General features: G+C 38.9%; 1 protein-coding gene across 2 annotated transcripts in view; it reads left to right on the forward strand.

Moving 5' to 3' along the window:
* Window positions 1-16605, forward strand: part of sbno1 (strawberry notch homolog 1 (Drosophila)) — a 98072-nt gene that overhangs the window by 69192 nt on the left and 12275 nt on the right. For both annotated transcript variants that reach the window (XM_072587619.1, XM_072587620.1), the window contains exons 20-27: window positions 32-167; window positions 1881-1993; window positions 3118-3189; window positions 3477-3576; window positions 12859-12933; window positions 13019-13165; window positions 13244-13338; window positions 14176-14268. In XM_072587619.1, coding sequence (XP_072443720.1) covers window positions 32-167; window positions 1881-1993; window positions 3118-3189; window positions 3477-3576; window positions 12859-12933; window positions 13019-13165; window positions 13244-13338; window positions 14176-14268 — 831 coding nt within the window. The remainder of the gene's footprint in view (window positions 1-31; window positions 168-1880; window positions 1994-3117; window positions 3190-3476; window positions 3577-12858; window positions 12934-13018; window positions 13166-13243; window positions 13339-14175; window positions 14269-16605) is intronic.

The following is a 16605-nucleotide window of genomic DNA, read 5'->3' on the forward strand; positions in this document are numbered from 1 at the left end:
ATTATAACAAATTGTCCTATTTGCTTATCAGAATATTGCAATCATTTCGGAAGCAGCCAGTTCTGGTATATCATTGCAAGCAGATCGCAGAGTTAAGAACCAGAGGCGACGTGTGCACATGACCTTGGAATTGCCTTGGAGTGCAGACCGTGCTATTCAGCAATTTGGTGAGATAATCTTAAAATTTTGTTTAATTTGCTAATGTTTATTTAGTAATCTTGTATTCCAGACATTTGAGTATTATTAAAGGGGGATTTGGCCATTCAGGAGTTGCGTTAGAAGGGACTTTTTTAATTTAAAGAATGATGAAAACTTAGTTGAAATTGCATTTTCAACTGAGATATAAAGATTTTTAAAGAAGGATATGGAGATGCCAGTATTGGACTGGGGTGTACCAAGTTAAAAATCACGCAACACTAGGTTATAGTCCAACAGGTTTAATTTGAAGCACACTAGCTTTCGGAGTGACGCTCCTTCATCAGGTGCTCCACTATCACCTGATGAAGGAGCAGCGCTCCGAAAGCTAGTGTGCTTCAAATTAAACCTGTTGGACTATAACCTGGTGTTGTGTGATTTTTAACTTTAAAGAAGGATGTTACCAGAAATGGTGCGACATGTGTAAATGGTGTTGTGTTACTGACCAGTCATGGCCTGATTGAATGGAGAAAGTTAGACAGGCTGAATGGCGTATTTATGCATCTGTGAAGTCTTGTAGACTAAGGGTAATGTGCAATTATTTGAATTTGCAAGGGGTTCATGTATACAGGTACCTTAGCAGCTCTTGTATCTCTTCTTTAAAGTTTCCAGATCAGGAAACGCAATCGCATTTTACGTTGACCTTTTTAAAGCAACAAACTGTCAGGCAGACTGAATTAAATTTAATGCTTAATAGAAGACCAGAGCATGCTTATTGTTATTTTGCAAGTGGGATTGTGGTAGCATCAGATTGAGTATCATGTTTTTTTTTCTCAAGGTCCTGTAAAGCTACCTCAAGGTAAAGCTAAGTACAAGTTGAAAAGTGTTTTTGTTGTAGGCTTTGAAAACAACCTGTTTGTTTGCTTGTGGGAGTTAAGGGCTATTTTTGTCCAGATTAGGTAAATGTGATTTCACAGGAGTGGGACAAAGTGATTTGAAGGGTCTAAAATGAGTGGCATAGATATTAGATTGGAAGAAATTTAGTGCAGAAACCAGTGCAAATTTCTTTCGCATACAAGCTTTTGAGGCAGAGTTCGGTTGAAGCAGAGATTTTTATAAACACTTGAGTAAAGAATTCTCTTGGGCCTTTAAGGGAATGGGAACAGAGGGATAAAACAGAACAGATGCATGGGATCAGGATGACTGTTGACATCAAGAAAATGTGGAAAGAATAGTTGGGCTGTACCTTATGTTTATTGTTACTTGTGAATATCTGCAATCCTTATTTGGTCATAAGTGACATGATTTGTGACTTGTCAATGGTCTGTATGCACCCTGTACTGTGGATTGATTGGGTGTGTTGTATTGCTGCTTCGAGATGGCTCAAAAGCTTTGGTAGTTGAATTTATTTGTAAAGTTCACGTGTAATTGATGCAATGCTATTTGTAACAAACAAAATTGTGGTTAAACTCGACAGGTCTGGCAGTATCTGTGGGAAGAAAGCAGAGTTAACATTTCAAGTCTGGTGACTCCTCACAGGTGTTGCCAGACTGAGTTTCACCAAAAAATTTTGTTGTTTCCAACATCCACAATTCTTTGTTTTATCTTAATGCAGTTCTACTACTACATGTAAATATGGATGTAAGGATACCCAAAGAATAGCTTCTAACCAGTCTCAACAGTACCTGGTTAACTGAAGTTGATTTTTATTTGCTGTAATTGTGAAAATGATATTTTATTTGCAGGTAGAACCCATCGGTCAAACCAAGTGACTTCTCCTGAGTATGTTTTTCTCATCTCTGAATTGGCAGGGGAACAAAGATTTGCTTCAATTGTTGCAAAAAGACTGGAAAGTTTGGTAAGTTAACGTCTTTTAAAACAGTTTTGTACATTCCCTGCTTTTATTGTAAGAGCAACTTATGGGACAGAGCTGAAACAATGTACTAAAATGTACTCAACTTCTTTGACCATCTCTCTCTCATTCTGCTGTATGAATGACTGTCTAAATTACAATGGTGTGAGATCTTTGACAGATATGTTGTCATATGTTTACTGCTTTTGTGCTGTACTTCATTGTGATTAGTTGGACTCAGTATTCTGAATAATATAATACAGTGGTCTGTGAAAGTATCCTCACTTACATACAAGTCTTCTCTCCCCAGTTCAGAAAATGACAATGTACCACATGCAATGAACTGTTCTCACTTAAGCAAGTGATTCAGAGTATGACTCCAGCAGAGAAGAAAGATTTTGCATTTTCTAGGGAAGCTAAGCACTGCATAAGCTAGAAATCCAAAACTAAAATGGGAAATGCTGGAAATATGTAGTGTCTCTCGAACGAATTAACATTTGTAATGAATAATATTCAAACATTAACTTTGTCTTTTTGTCGAAGCTGCCAAACCCGCAGTGCATTTTACTTTTATTTTATTTGCATCCCTGTAATCTGCAGCAGCTACCTGCATTGAGGTCAAAGTGCCCTTTCATGGCTTGATGTTTCAGAGACCATTTGAACACTGAATATGATTCCTATTTAATTTGATTCAAGTTCATATTTGATTGACTGAACTGAGTCCCAACAACTATTTAAGAAACTGGTGTTTTCAGTAGGATCACAAGACTCATTTCATTGAAGCTGTGTTTTTTCATCTTGTAAGACAGTAATTGGTCTGCATCAATGCTTCTGTGTTCATGAGCTGCAAGGACCTATTTAGATTATTTTGAACAAAATGATAGGAATAGATGCGGGGGCTTGGAGTTTTCTGTGAAAATGAAACTTCCCACAAATTTGAAAGTTACTGTTTTGAATTAGCCATTTTAACTGAAAACTGCAGTCAATACGGCAACAATTTAGCAGATGTCTGACCCAATAAATAAGATACTATTTTCGTTTATCCTTCTCTGGTCACTCGTGTTCCCTTTCATAGGAAAGGTTGCATACCAAAATGTGTTTTTTAAGCTAATGTTTCCTCCTTTGCATAGGGTGCTCTTACGCATGGTGACAGACGAGCCACTGAAACCAGAGATTTGAGTAGGTTCAATTTTGATAACAAGGTAATGTTTTTATTTTGTTTAGAATCATTTAAATGGACTTTATATTTAATTTCAATCAAGTATTTAACATGAAAATTTTTCCATAACCACTTTTTAAAGTATTTCGATAACTCACTTTGTGCACCTTCTCTGCTTCACACTTGGAAGGTGTGAAATTATTTTGCCCACATAATGCCTAACATGCCAACTTTTAACATTCTTTTAACACAAAATATTCTTCTGCATTGTGTTGTGTAGCATTCTTGCTGTAAATAAATTAACTGTTTGCTTGTTTGATACTTCTGCAGTATGGAAGGAATGCCTTGGAAATAGTCATGAAATCTATTGTAAATTTGGATAGTCCACTGGTGTCATCACCTAAAGACTATGTTGGAGACTTTTTCAAAGGTGCAGTACATTTTATTCCATTTCTGTTCGGGTTGTCAGGATTTTCACTTAATGGTTTTCTATAGAAGTATAACTATATAATTAGGTTAATTAATCTTAACAACTGCTGCAGACAGTTTGTTTATTCGACTTTGCATACTGATATGTGCCCAGTTTTTTTCTCTCTAATCAACGTGGGCTTGTTTCATTAGGGTTTTTTCTTTGAATTAAATATCTGAGCGCTCAAGCCTTGGTTAGAGTTGATCACAAGCTCTTTAAGATAGCACTTAATGTAGTGCTGAGGAAATACTGTGTTGTTGACTTCAATGTTATACTAAAGGCCTACCTTCACCGTCAAGTGGATGCCATTGTCTAAAAGGTTTTGGGGAAAGGGGGAGGTGAGCTGTTAATATTTCTCATTGTTTTGAGACTGCTTTAGACAAACTGTTGCCGTTCTTGTCATTACAATAGTGAAACACTTCGCAAATTTTGTTTTTATTCTTTCATGGGCTATCTATATCTATTAAATTATAGAATCATATAATCTGTATGTGGAAAGAGGCCATTTGGGCTATTGAGTCCATACTCCCTCCAAAGAGCATCGCACCCAGGCCAAAAGCTCTATCCTACCCCATAAGCCCACATTCGCTATGGCTAACCCATCTAAGCCTACGCCTCCCTGGACATGATTAGCAATTTAGCACGGCCAATCCACCTAACCTCCAAATCGTTGGACGGTGGGAGGAAACTGAGGCAATTGAAGGAAATCCATGGAGACACAGGAACAACATGCAAGCTCCACACAGGCAGTAACCCAAAGCAGGAATTAAACCTTGGATCTTAGTGCGATAAAGCTGCAGTGTCAACCACTGAACCAAAGTGCTGCCCAAAAGTATTGCATGTTCCTAACTAACTTAGATTATTTCAGAGGTCAGGTGAAAGTCGATGATAGTTGTGTGGATCTGGGGTCACATGTAGGTCAGATTAGGAGAGTCCGTTTCATAGATTAGTGTGTATTCCAGGTCTATTAATTGAATGTAATTCTACCAGCTAATGTGGTGGGATTTGAATCCCTGCCCCCATATTAGTGTGGACTTGGGAATTATTAATTCAGTGACAATAACAGAGCATGACCGCTTATCCTCGGCAAGTATACATGAAAGGTGCTTTGAAAATGTTTTTCGATAGTCTACAAGCAGTGCTGTGACAGTACTATGGCTTTGAGGTGTATTTTGTCAGTTTTTTTTTGAAGAGGAATTCTAACTTAGAGGTACCGAGCTGTTTATCGAACCTCATAAAGTAAACAAGCTGAAGCCTTGAGTTTTTTTAAATTGTGCAACAGTGGATGCAATCTAAATGGGTGGGACAGGCTGCCACCCAATCAGGATTTTTAGTTTGTTTTTCAGTGTCCGTTGCTGGGTTCTTGAAGCTGTTGTACATCTCTCCCACCTGCACTCTTGAGTTTTCTCTTTTTCCTACTGGACTGTAGAATTTCATGAAACGAATCTATTTTTCTGCATTTGACCTTGTTGAGGGTGTTTGTGATGTTACCACCTTGGAAGACTTAAGTAGTGGTAGTTAATATATCTGTTGCTTTGTAAAATGTTTCAATAGAGAGTTATTTTATCTGTATTTTAACTAATGTAAACATAATGTGTGTTATGCTTAACATTGAATAGCATCTGAAACGCAACACCTTACACTTTTAATGTAAGAAAAGCCAGGGACTTGACTGTCTTTAAATATTTTGAGGGGGTTTGGTTTGGTCCATAACAGTCCTCTCTTTTTCCATTCATTACATAGAAATGTAGAAAGTAGGAGCTGCATGGCCCCTCAAACCTACTTTACTGTTCAGTGTTTATTGATCATCCAACTGCTTCCTGCCTGCCTCCCTCCCCCCCCCCCCCCCCCCATTTCCTTTTGATCCTTTTAACTTGGAGTTCCACAATGTTTTGGTCTTAACTGTTTCTGCATTAGTGAATTCCACAGGTTCAGTGCACACTCAAGAAGTTTCTCCTCGTTCTCAATCCTCAATGGTTTATTCCTAAGACTGTGACCTTTGATTCTAGACTCCCTGCATACCCTATCTATTTCTGTTCAAATCGTATAGATTTTCCATAAGACCATAAGACATAGGAGTGGAAGTAAGGCCATTCGGCCCATCGAGTCCACTCCGCCATTCAATCATGGCTGATGCGCATTTCAGCTCCACTTGCCAGCGTTCTCCCCGTAGCCCTTAATTCCTCTAGACAACAAGAACCTATCAATCTCGGCCTTGAAGACATTTAGCGTCCCGGCTTCCACTGCACTCCGTGGCAATGAATTCCACAGGCCCACCACTCTCTGGCTGAAGAAATGTCTCCGCATTTCCGTTCTGAAATGACCCCCTCTAATTCTAAGGCTGTGTCCACGGGTCCTAGTCTCCTCGCCTAACAGAAACAATTTTCTAGCATCCACCTTTTCAAAGCCGTGTATTATTTTGTACGTCTCTATTAGATCTCCCCTTAATCTTCTAAACTCCAACGAATACAACCCCAGTATCCTCAGCCGTTCCTCATATGCTAGACCTGTCATTCCAGGGATCATCCGTGTGAATCTCCGCTGGACACGTTCCAGTGCCAGTATGTCCTTCCTGAGGTGTGGGGACCAAAACTGGACACAGTACTCCAAATGGGGCCTAACCAGAGCTTTATAAAGTCTTAGTAGTACATCTCTGCTTTTATATTCCAACCCTCTTGAGATAAGAGACAACATTGCATTCGCTTTCTTAATCACAGACTCAACCTGCATGTTTACCTTTAGAGAATCCTCGACTAGCACTCCCAGATCCCTTTGTGCTTTGGCTTTATTAAGTTTCTCACCATTTAGAAAGTAGTCCATTCCTATATTCTTTTTGCCAAAGTGCAAGACCTCGCACTTGCTCACGTTAAATTCCATCAGCCATTTCCTGGACCACTCTCCCAACCTGTCTAGATCCTTCTGTAGCCTCCCCACTTCCTCAGTACTACCTGCCTGTCTACCTAACTTTGTATCATCGGCAAACTTCGCTAGAATGCCCCCGGTTCCCTCATCCAAATCATTAATATATAATGCGAACAGCTGTGGCCCCAGCACCGAACCCTGCGGGACACCGCTCGTCACCGGCTGCCATTCTGAAAAAGAACCTTTTATCCCAACTCTCTGCCTTCTGTTAGATAGCCAATCCTCAATCCATCCCAGCAGCTCACCTCGAACACCATGGGCCCTCACCTTGCTCAGCAGTCTCCCGTGTGGCACCTTATCAAAGGCCTTTTGAAAGTCCAGATAGACCACATCCACTGGGTTCCCCTGGTCTAACCTACTTGTTACCTCTTCAAAAAATTCCAACAGGTTTGTCAGGCATGACCTCCCTTTACTAAATCCATGTTGACTTGTTCTAATCAGACTCTGCTCTTCCAAGAATTTAGAAACCTCATCCTTAATGATGGATTCTAGAATTTTACCAACAACCGAGGTTAAGCTGATTGGCCTATAATTTTCCATCTTTTGCCTTGATCCTTTCTTGAACAAGGGGGTTACTCCAGCCATCTTCCAATCGTCCGGGACCTTTCCTGACTCCAGTGACTCTTGAAAGATCTCAACCAATGCCTCTGCTATTTCCTCAGCAACCTCTCTCAGAACTCTAGGGTGTATCCCATCGGGGCCAGGAGATTTATCAATTTTAAGACTTTTTAACTTTTCTAGCACTATCTCTTTCGTAATGGCAACCATACTCAACTCAGCCCCGTGACACCCTTTAATTTTTGGGATATTACTCCTGTCTTCCACTGTGAAAACTGACGCAAAGTACTTGTTAAGTTCTCCTGCTATTTCCTTATCTCCCATCACTAGGCTTCAGCCCACCAAAAACTCAACTGAATACAATCCTAACAGATTCATGTATAAATGTTGCACTAATACTTTCATTCTGACAAGCAAAACTATTTTCATAATTAGTCATACATTCAGTTTCATAGATAAATCTAGTTCCAAGCAGTCCATGCCAAACATAATCCCAAACTAAACTAGTCCCACCTGCCCCCTCCTGGCTCAATCCTTCCAAACCATTGTTATTTATGTATCCACCCAAATGTCTTTTAAATGTTCTAATTGTACCTGCATCCGCCACTTGCTCAGGAAATTAAATTCACTTCCTCAGAGTTCGAACCACACTGTATCTGAAAAAAATACCTCTTAAGTCTTTTTAAAATTTCTATCCTCTCATCTTTAAAATGTGTCCCCAGTGTTGAAATTCCCCATCTTGGGTAAAAGACAACTACCATCAACTCTATCTATTCCCCTCATTCATTTTATAAACTTCTATCAGGCCACTCCTGAACCTTCTATGCTCCAATGAAAAAGAAATCCTCGCCTATCAAGCCTTTCTTGATAACAGAAACCTTCCTTACCTGGCCACATCCTGGTAAATCTCTTCTTGAATCCCCTTCCAGCTTGTTAGTATCCTTCTTATAACTGGGCGACCAGAACTGGACACTGTATTCCAGAAGAGGCCTCAGTCCTGTACAACTTCAACATAACATCCCAACTCTGATACTTGGAGGACTGAACAATGAAGGCAAGCATGCCAAACTCCTTTTTTTTTTACCATCCTGTCTATATGTGACACCAACATTAACAAATTGTGTCTGCTCTGTTCTACAACACTACCCAAGGCCCTACCATTTATTGTATAAGCCCCATTCTTGTTTGTTGTACCAAAATGCAATACCTCATATTTATTGAATGCCATCTGCAATTTTTCAGCCCATTGACCCACTTGATCAAGATCCATTTGTAATCTTAGAAAACCTTTTTCACTGTTCACTGTGTCACCAATTCTGGTGTCATCCACAACTTAGCAACCATGCCTTCTATGTTCTCTTCCAAATCATTTTATATAAATGACCAACAAAAGAGGATCCAGGACCGATCTCTGTGGAATACCATTGGTCACAGGCCTCCAAATTGAAAAGCAACCTTCCTCCCTTACCTGGTCTCATGCTGTTAAGCCAATTATGTATCCAATTGGCAAGCTTACCCATGTCCCATGTGACCTAACTCTTCTAATTAGTTTATCATGCAGAACTGCGTCAAAGGCTTGAGTAAACTTCAAATAATGTCTGTTGCTCTGTCACCAAGCTTTTTGGTAACTTCCTCAAAAACCTCAATCAAGTTGGTGAGACACCTTTTCCTCACACAAAACCATGCTGACTATCCCTGATCAATTTTTGCCTCTAAATCTCCATAAATCCTATCTTTTATAATCACCTTCAACAATTTGCTGCAAAATATTCATTTAGTATTTCTCCCCATCTCCTGGGGTTCAACACAACAACAACCTCCTTGATTTCTAAGAGCCCCTACCCCTCTCTAGTTACCCTCTTGCTCTTAATGTATTTGTAGAATCTCTTTAGATCATCCTTTTATTTTAGCTGCTAATGTGATCTCCTATCCCCTCTTTGCCTTCCTGATTTCTCTCAAGAATGCCTCTGCACACTTTTATATTGATTAAGAGATTCAATTGAACCAAGTTATCTATAACTTGAGTACAATTCCAACAAAATGATCTGCCCTTAATTGTAATTTTTACCCATATATTTTCACTGGATGATTTTTCAGAAGCATCTTCCTTAGTTAAAGCAGTAATGTATTCTTAATCAAAAATTGCTCCCCACCACCTCTATTCTATCCTTCCTATAAGCATCTAAAACTTGGAACATCGAGCTGCCAGTCGCGTCCATCTCAGCCAGGTTTCTGTATGAGCTATGATGTCCCAATCACATGTTCTTCAACATGCCTTAAGTTCATTAGCCTCACCTGTTAAACCCCTTGCATTGAAATAAATGCAGTTTAGTTGTTCAGAGTTACTACATGCTCTGACACAGACTCGTCTTTTTTTAATTGATGTGCTCTCCTCACATTCCAAACAATTCCCATCATTCTTTTCATTTACACTGCTGCGTAGAGAAGGCAAATGGAGGAATTCTATCAGTATAAAGTCTCCCTTAACAGAATGAGCAAATCTCCTGTTAAGATATTGGTCACATTCCAGTTTATGTTGGACCCATCCTTTTCGAACAAGTCTTCTCTATCCTAAAAGACGACAATCCAATTGTCCTCAAACCTGAATTGCTGAACAGTAATACCAGCTCTTTTGGCTTTATCTCCTTTATCCTTTTCTTCCTCACTTCGTTTGAGTTTGGTATTGACAGTAAACCAACAATTACTACTTTTGAGGTTTTGTTTTTTAATCTTCTACCTAACCTTTTAAATTCCCTCTGTACTGCGTTAATCTTTTCCCTAAAAATGTCATTCCTGTCAATGTGTATAGTTAGTGGTTTCTCAATCTTGCCTCTAACTATACACTTGAAACATTTAGAGTTCGTTAATCCTAGCACCGGGAAAGCAACAAACTATCCAAAATTTAAGCTTACTGCCACAATCTCCTGTCAATGCCCCTGACAGGAGAGACCCCTGTAACAATAATTCCATTAGATCTTGTCAAACGCTGCCTACCTTAAGAATCATTCCAAGTATCCCATAACTGACCCTTTCATTTTTCTTGGGAGGCTATCCCTTTTAACAGTGCCAAAAGCTGAATATCCATTTGATAGAGGACTAGCCACCGGAGACGTTTGAACTACCTCCTTATTGTCCCGGCAGTCGCCCATCTATCTGACTGATTCTGTGTAATACGTACTAGCCATCTCACTCTGTATACTATATATGGCCTTAATAACATTAAGCCAAAAAACGTTTCAATAACTCCTTATATAAAATAAACTGCATTTCATGACCTACAGAAAATAATGTTAAAGTAGAAAAAAAAGTATCAAACATATAAAATTTAAATAAAGTCAACCACTTAAATAAAAATAATGCCTCTTCAATAAATTCTTCTGAAGGGAAAATTAAATCTTCTCCAGCACCTACCACATGTTGGACTCTCTGGAACAAGAAAACAACTTATTTTAAAGGAAAACTGCTCACTATTTCAAAAACAGGATTAGCAACGTAAAATGAAAACCTTCTAAAACAGACTTTTTTAATTTCTGAATTTAAAAACAAAAATAAATCTCAACTATTCGCTGTTTGTACTTTTAGAATGTGTTTTTGAATTAAAGGCCGATATTAGCTGTTTGGACAACCTTTGTTGATTTCTTACTTTTCAGTAACTTCCAACCCAAATTATTCATTTTTTAAAAAATATTCCTTTTACTTGTTAAACATGTGTTTAACAGCTTTTTAATTTTGAGGATTTGGTTGTTGCTGGGCAGACCAGTGTTTATGCTCCTAGCTGCCCTTGCAAATGATGATGGCGAGCTGTGTTCAAAACAAAATCTCTTGTTAAGGCCTGGACCAGCTTTACTTAAAGTAATTGAATTGCTGATGAAAGAGAAGGTATTATGAAAACTTTCATTGCATACAATTAAACAGGTACATTGAATTAATGTGCTGGGCCTTAACGAGAGATTGAAACTGGTGGTTGGATTCATTTTTTAATGATAAAGCTCCAATTATAATTTCGAGCTGGCTTTCTCCTTGACCAATCATGGAAAATCCACACATTTTATTTGCACTTCTTGGAAGAAACATAGTGGAGTAGAAAATCTATTTAAAATAGAATTAGATTAATATTGGACAACATTAAAGATTGATCATACCAACATACAGGGACCAAGTGCCTGGACAAAGGGTTGGTATTTGAGTGGCCTGTTCCACTTGAGCTAGCAACAACAGGTGAATGTGTCATTCTGTGCCATAATTTCTATCACTATGATTATATAAAATTTGTGAAGATACTTTGAGTTGGATTCACACCTTGAAAAATGAATTGAATTAATATCTATTGACAATGAGATTAAAAGTGGGATGACTTGAACAAAACCAGATTTGCATTTACACTCTGCATGTCTGCAGGAAATCCAAAGCATATATAGTCATTATTGTAATTGCTTGACACCACAAGAAGAAAATTTAGGATTTTGTTCTTATTTTTTTTCTCTTGGTGCCAGGTCTTGAACCAGCAGCCTCTGCTCTGTCCAACATGAATATCGTGTTTATAAAAGTCACACAGTGCTCTGCCCAACTACCAGCCTAACACAGCATCTGCCTAATCTAACACCGGCTTATCTTTCCAGCCACCTGTCCCTGCGTAGTTATACATGTGGAGTTACACGATAAATGCTGTAATGTTGCCGTTGACCTATTTAGTACATTTGCAATATGAGTATGTATTTGTGTAACTTGGGATATTAAATAATTTTATAGGTATTAACTGAGTTCATTTGTTCCTTCTTTGAATTTTCTTTGTTTTTCTGATCTTTATCAAGTTTGTAATATTGCATGATAGGACTGAATTTTTTTGTGCCAGAAAGTGCATCAAATTTTATTTAAACTATCCTTTTGGATGTTAGTGAAGTCAACAAAAACAGCAATAAATGTAGAGTCCGAATGTGGTGCAAGAAAATGCTCAGCCAGTGAGGCAGCAGCTGAGCTGCATGAGAATTGACGTTTCGGGCATAAACACTTCAGGGCTGATTTCTGAAGGGTTTAAACCCAAAACATCTATTCTCCTTCTTGGATGCTGCCTGACTGGCTGTGCTTTTCCAGCACCACATTCTTTGACTTTGATCCCCAGCATCTACACTCCTCACTTTCTCCTCTAACAATAAATCCAGCATCAAGACTGTCGTGAGTTGTTAATGTTGCCAGTAAGATCAGTTACATGTCATGGGATTGTGTGGGCTAGGTGATGCCAGAGTGGCAGAGTTTTCTTGAAGAACATTGAGGGAACATTTCAGTTAGTATGTTAACCAGACAACTTTGTGCATCGTGTCTATCTATGGTATTAACACTCTCATCACAAGCTTTATTGAATTAATATTTGCATGCTGCTGTATTGAGTATGAATCACCTGAAGTATGCAATTGATGTTTCTGCTTTTGAAATTCATATAAATGGATTAAATTCTCACCTGACCTTCAAACTAGTCTGGATCACAGATTGCATTTTAAATAAAAGAATTTAAGGCTTGCAATTTCCAATATATTACTTAATGTAACAATGCTGGACATTGTGATTAAATCCTGTGCTGGGCCTTGAATTCAGCCTTTTGGATTAGCCCAAGGGCACTACCAACTGAGAGTGACCAACTTAGTAGAGTGGCTGACGTGGCTTGCTTGGCACATGGGGCAGTTTCATAACTACTGATTTTCATAATGTTTTTTATTGTTATAATTTCTTACGGAGTACACTTCATGCAGCATTTATTTGTGTTTCTAGACGTTCGGCAGGGATTAATTGGTGTGGGCTTGATAAATATGGAAGACCGTTCAGGGCTTCTCACATTGGATAAAGGTAAAAATGCATTAAAATATTTGACTTGTTGCTGATTTTTTTTTTGTTGATTCCCTAGTCTAACGATGTAATAAATTCATTTCAGACTATAACAATATTGGCAAATTCTTGAATCGAATCCTTGGTATGGAGGTACATCAACAGAATGCACTCTTCCAGTATTTTTCAGACACTTTAAATGCTGTCATTCAGAATGCTAAGAAGAATGGAAGATATGATATGGGAATTTTGGGTAAGTCATTGGTTGTCAACTGTTGTGAAGCGAAGTTTATTGCATGGCAGTTGCTGATTTGCTTCTGTTTATGCACAGATCTGGGCTCCGGGGACGAGAAGGTGAAGAAACTAGAAGCAAAGAAATTCTTAACTCCAGGTTATTCTGTTTCAGGACATGTTGAAATTTATACTGTAAGTGTCTGATCATTTGTTGCAGTGATTTGTATTTTGCATGTTCTGTTCTTTTACATCCCTGTAGCCTAGAAATGTTTACCTCACCTGAGTATAGTTTCCTTGGTCTTCCAAGGTTATGCCAATGTATCAATGGAGCTAGCCTATGCCCACATGAGGTATGCCCATATGCGTACTTCTAGTGAAAATTGATGGGTAAGAATGAGGAGCATGACATCACCTAATGCACTATCTCACCTGTAAGGATGTGACTCATCTTGCTTCCAAACCTGGGATGAGCACAGATCAGGGACTGAATATATAACTGATCTTCATAGGTCATTGCTCCAGATAAGATAATATCCATTCCCAAACTTAGAATCTGGTCATTCAGCCCATTGAGTCTGCACCAACCCTCCATAGAGCATCCCACCCACATGCCCCAATCCCTTTGAATCTGCGTTTCCCATGGCTAACCCACCTAGCCTGCACATTCCTGGACACTATGGACAATTTATCATGGCCAGTCCACCTAATCTGCTCATCTTTGGGATGAAGAAGGAAACTGGAGCACCCAAAGGAAACTCATACAGACAGGGAGAATGTGAAAACTCCATGCAGATGGTTACCTCAGGCTGGAATTGAACCATGATCTCCTTGGCATGGAGAGGCAGCAGTTTTAACCACTGAGCCATCATGCTGCCTCAAATTGTAACATTGCAAAGCATCAGCAAATAGTTACAAAAAAGCAAATGTCTTAAAAGTCATTGAAGATTTAATGTCTGAATGTCTTGTAGTCAATCAATATGGAATTGACTTATTTTTCAAATGTACGGGGTGTTTTGTATTTTTTTTTAGATAAGTGTCGAAAGAGGCATGTCCTGGGAAGAAGCTACAAAGATTTGGGCAGAGCAAACGGGAATAGATGATGGCTTCTATTTGTCAATGCAGGTAAACAAGGAGAACAGGAAAAATCACTGCGGTTACTGATAATGTGTTGATATTTAAAAGATCGCATTTTGGTGCATTGAAGTAGTAATAGTCGTCCTTTAGTAAATTGGAATTGATTAAGTTAAGCTGCATATAATATGGCTGATTTCACTCTGCCTGTCCCTCATTATTAATTGTTGATTGCAGTTTCACATGAACTGCATTGCCAAGGTAGCTAAATGTGAAATATGTTAATTGAAAGCTATATTGGTGAGGTCTCCCATTTTGTTGGTACAAGCATGAATTAATGTAAATGATGTTCAAGAGTTTGCAACCACTGCAAAAATTGACAATGATTGTTGAGCAAGCTGTAGTCTGAAGGAAGGTATCAATGAACAGGTCAGATGGGCACACAGGTGGTAAATGGAATTTAACCTGGTAAAGTGACATGCATTTGGTTTCTCGGGTGGGGCAGGAAATTTTTCATTTCTTTAAAAAAAAAGAATGCACTGTAAATGGGAGGTGCGGAGGAACTGAAGAATTTGAGTGAATTTCCACAAATCCCTTGAAGGTAGCAAGATATTTCACTAAGGTGGTTTTGAAAAGACATTTGAGACCCTTCCTTTCATGGTTTCCATTCTTCAAAATTCTGCAGGTTCCAGCTAATTAAAAAAGTATGTTAAAGCCAGAAACATGAGAAAAAAGGAATCTGGTTTCAATTAAATTATTCAGAGCAACTAAAACAAAAAAGTCATTCCTTTTCAGACTTAACTGCTATATTTGCAGCATTTTCTTTTGCATCTTGGTAGATAGGAAGTGCAAATTGGGTAGTTAGAGGTTTCTGTTCTGTTACTACAATTCATGGAGGGATCAGACCAGGAATTGCATTTATTGACAGGATTATGGATTTGAGAAGGCTTGTAACAAATGTGGATGGCGGCAATTCAGTTTGAATCATTTCACTTTATTGCTGGTTGGGCCAATATTTTATCATCCACCTGTAGTTGTCTAGATGGCAATTAAGAATCCACCCCATTACAATTTGTTCTGAAATCACCAAACAGGTGGGGATAGAAGATATCCTTCTCTGAAACAAATTAATAAAGCAGGTGGGACCATTGACACTTCATTGTCATCAGCATATCATTGCTGATTTTAAAATTGAATTGAAAGAAATGACAGAAGTATTAGTTGTGGTTCTGTTCGCCGAGCTGGGAATTTGTGTTGCAGGCGTTTCGTCCCCTGTCTAGGTGACATCCTCAGTGCTTGGGAGCCTCCTGTGAAGCGCTTCTGTGATGTTTCCTCCGGCATTTATAGTGGTTTGTACCTGCTGCTTCCGGTTCTCAGTTCCAGCTGTCCATTGCAGTGGTCAGTATATTGGGTCCAGGTCGATGTGCTTCTTGTTTGAATCTGTGGATCCACTATACAGAGGCTCACTGTTGTTGTTACCTGGCATGGTGATGAAATGTCTGAAAATGAACCTTTTAGCTCAGCAAGCAAATGTACGTCCCAAACCTCAACCTGAGCCACAGTATCTGTGTCAAAGCCTAAAATGATGAGAACTTTCCTTTTATGTTGTCGTCCTAGTTGAAATTGGTTCTTATTTCTTGTCAAGGCACAAGATTGGGCGTTTAATACTTATGGTTGATTGCCTTGCTAAATTCACCATCTACACAGTAACTAAATGGCAGGATTGCCTTACACGGAAAGACTGAAGCGACTGGGCTTGTATTGCCTTGAGTTTAGAAGACTGAGAGGGGATCTGATTGAAACGTATAGGATTATGAAAGGATTGGACACTCTGGCAGGAGGAAACATATTTCCGCTGATGGGGGAGTGCCGAACCAGAGGACACAACTTAAAAATACGGGGTAGACCATTTAGGACAGAGATGAGGAGAAACTACTTCACCCAGAGAGTGGTGGCTGTGTGGAATGCTCTGCCCCAGAGGGCAGTGGAGGCCCAGTCTCTGGATTCATTTAAGAAAGAGTTGGATAGAGCTCTTAAAGATAGTGGAGTCAAGGGTTATGGAGATAAGGCTGGAACAGGATACTGATTGGGAATGATCAGCCATGATCATATTGAATGGCGGTGCAGGCTCGAAGGGCTGAATGGCCTACTCCTGCATCTATTGTCTATTGTCTATAAACCATATGGATAGCTGATTTGAACATGCTTTGAGGGTCAATCTTCAGAAATTGTGACTTTGCCATTCTACCCATAAATACATCATTCCTACCATTGAGGAAGTTTTGTAATCTCTATATCTCCAATGGTAGTTTCTTTGACATTTATCCCAATTTATGACACTAAAGTTTCAAAGTATTTTTTACCTGAAAAATAGCACTCTACTTTTGT

The sequence above is a fragment of the Chiloscyllium punctatum genome, chromosome 17 (assembly GCF_047496795.1).
Source record: "Chiloscyllium punctatum isolate Juve2018m chromosome 17, sChiPun1.3, whole genome shotgun sequence".
Taxonomy (NCBI): Eukaryota; Metazoa; Chordata; class Chondrichthyes; order Orectolobiformes; family Hemiscylliidae; genus Chiloscyllium; species Chiloscyllium punctatum.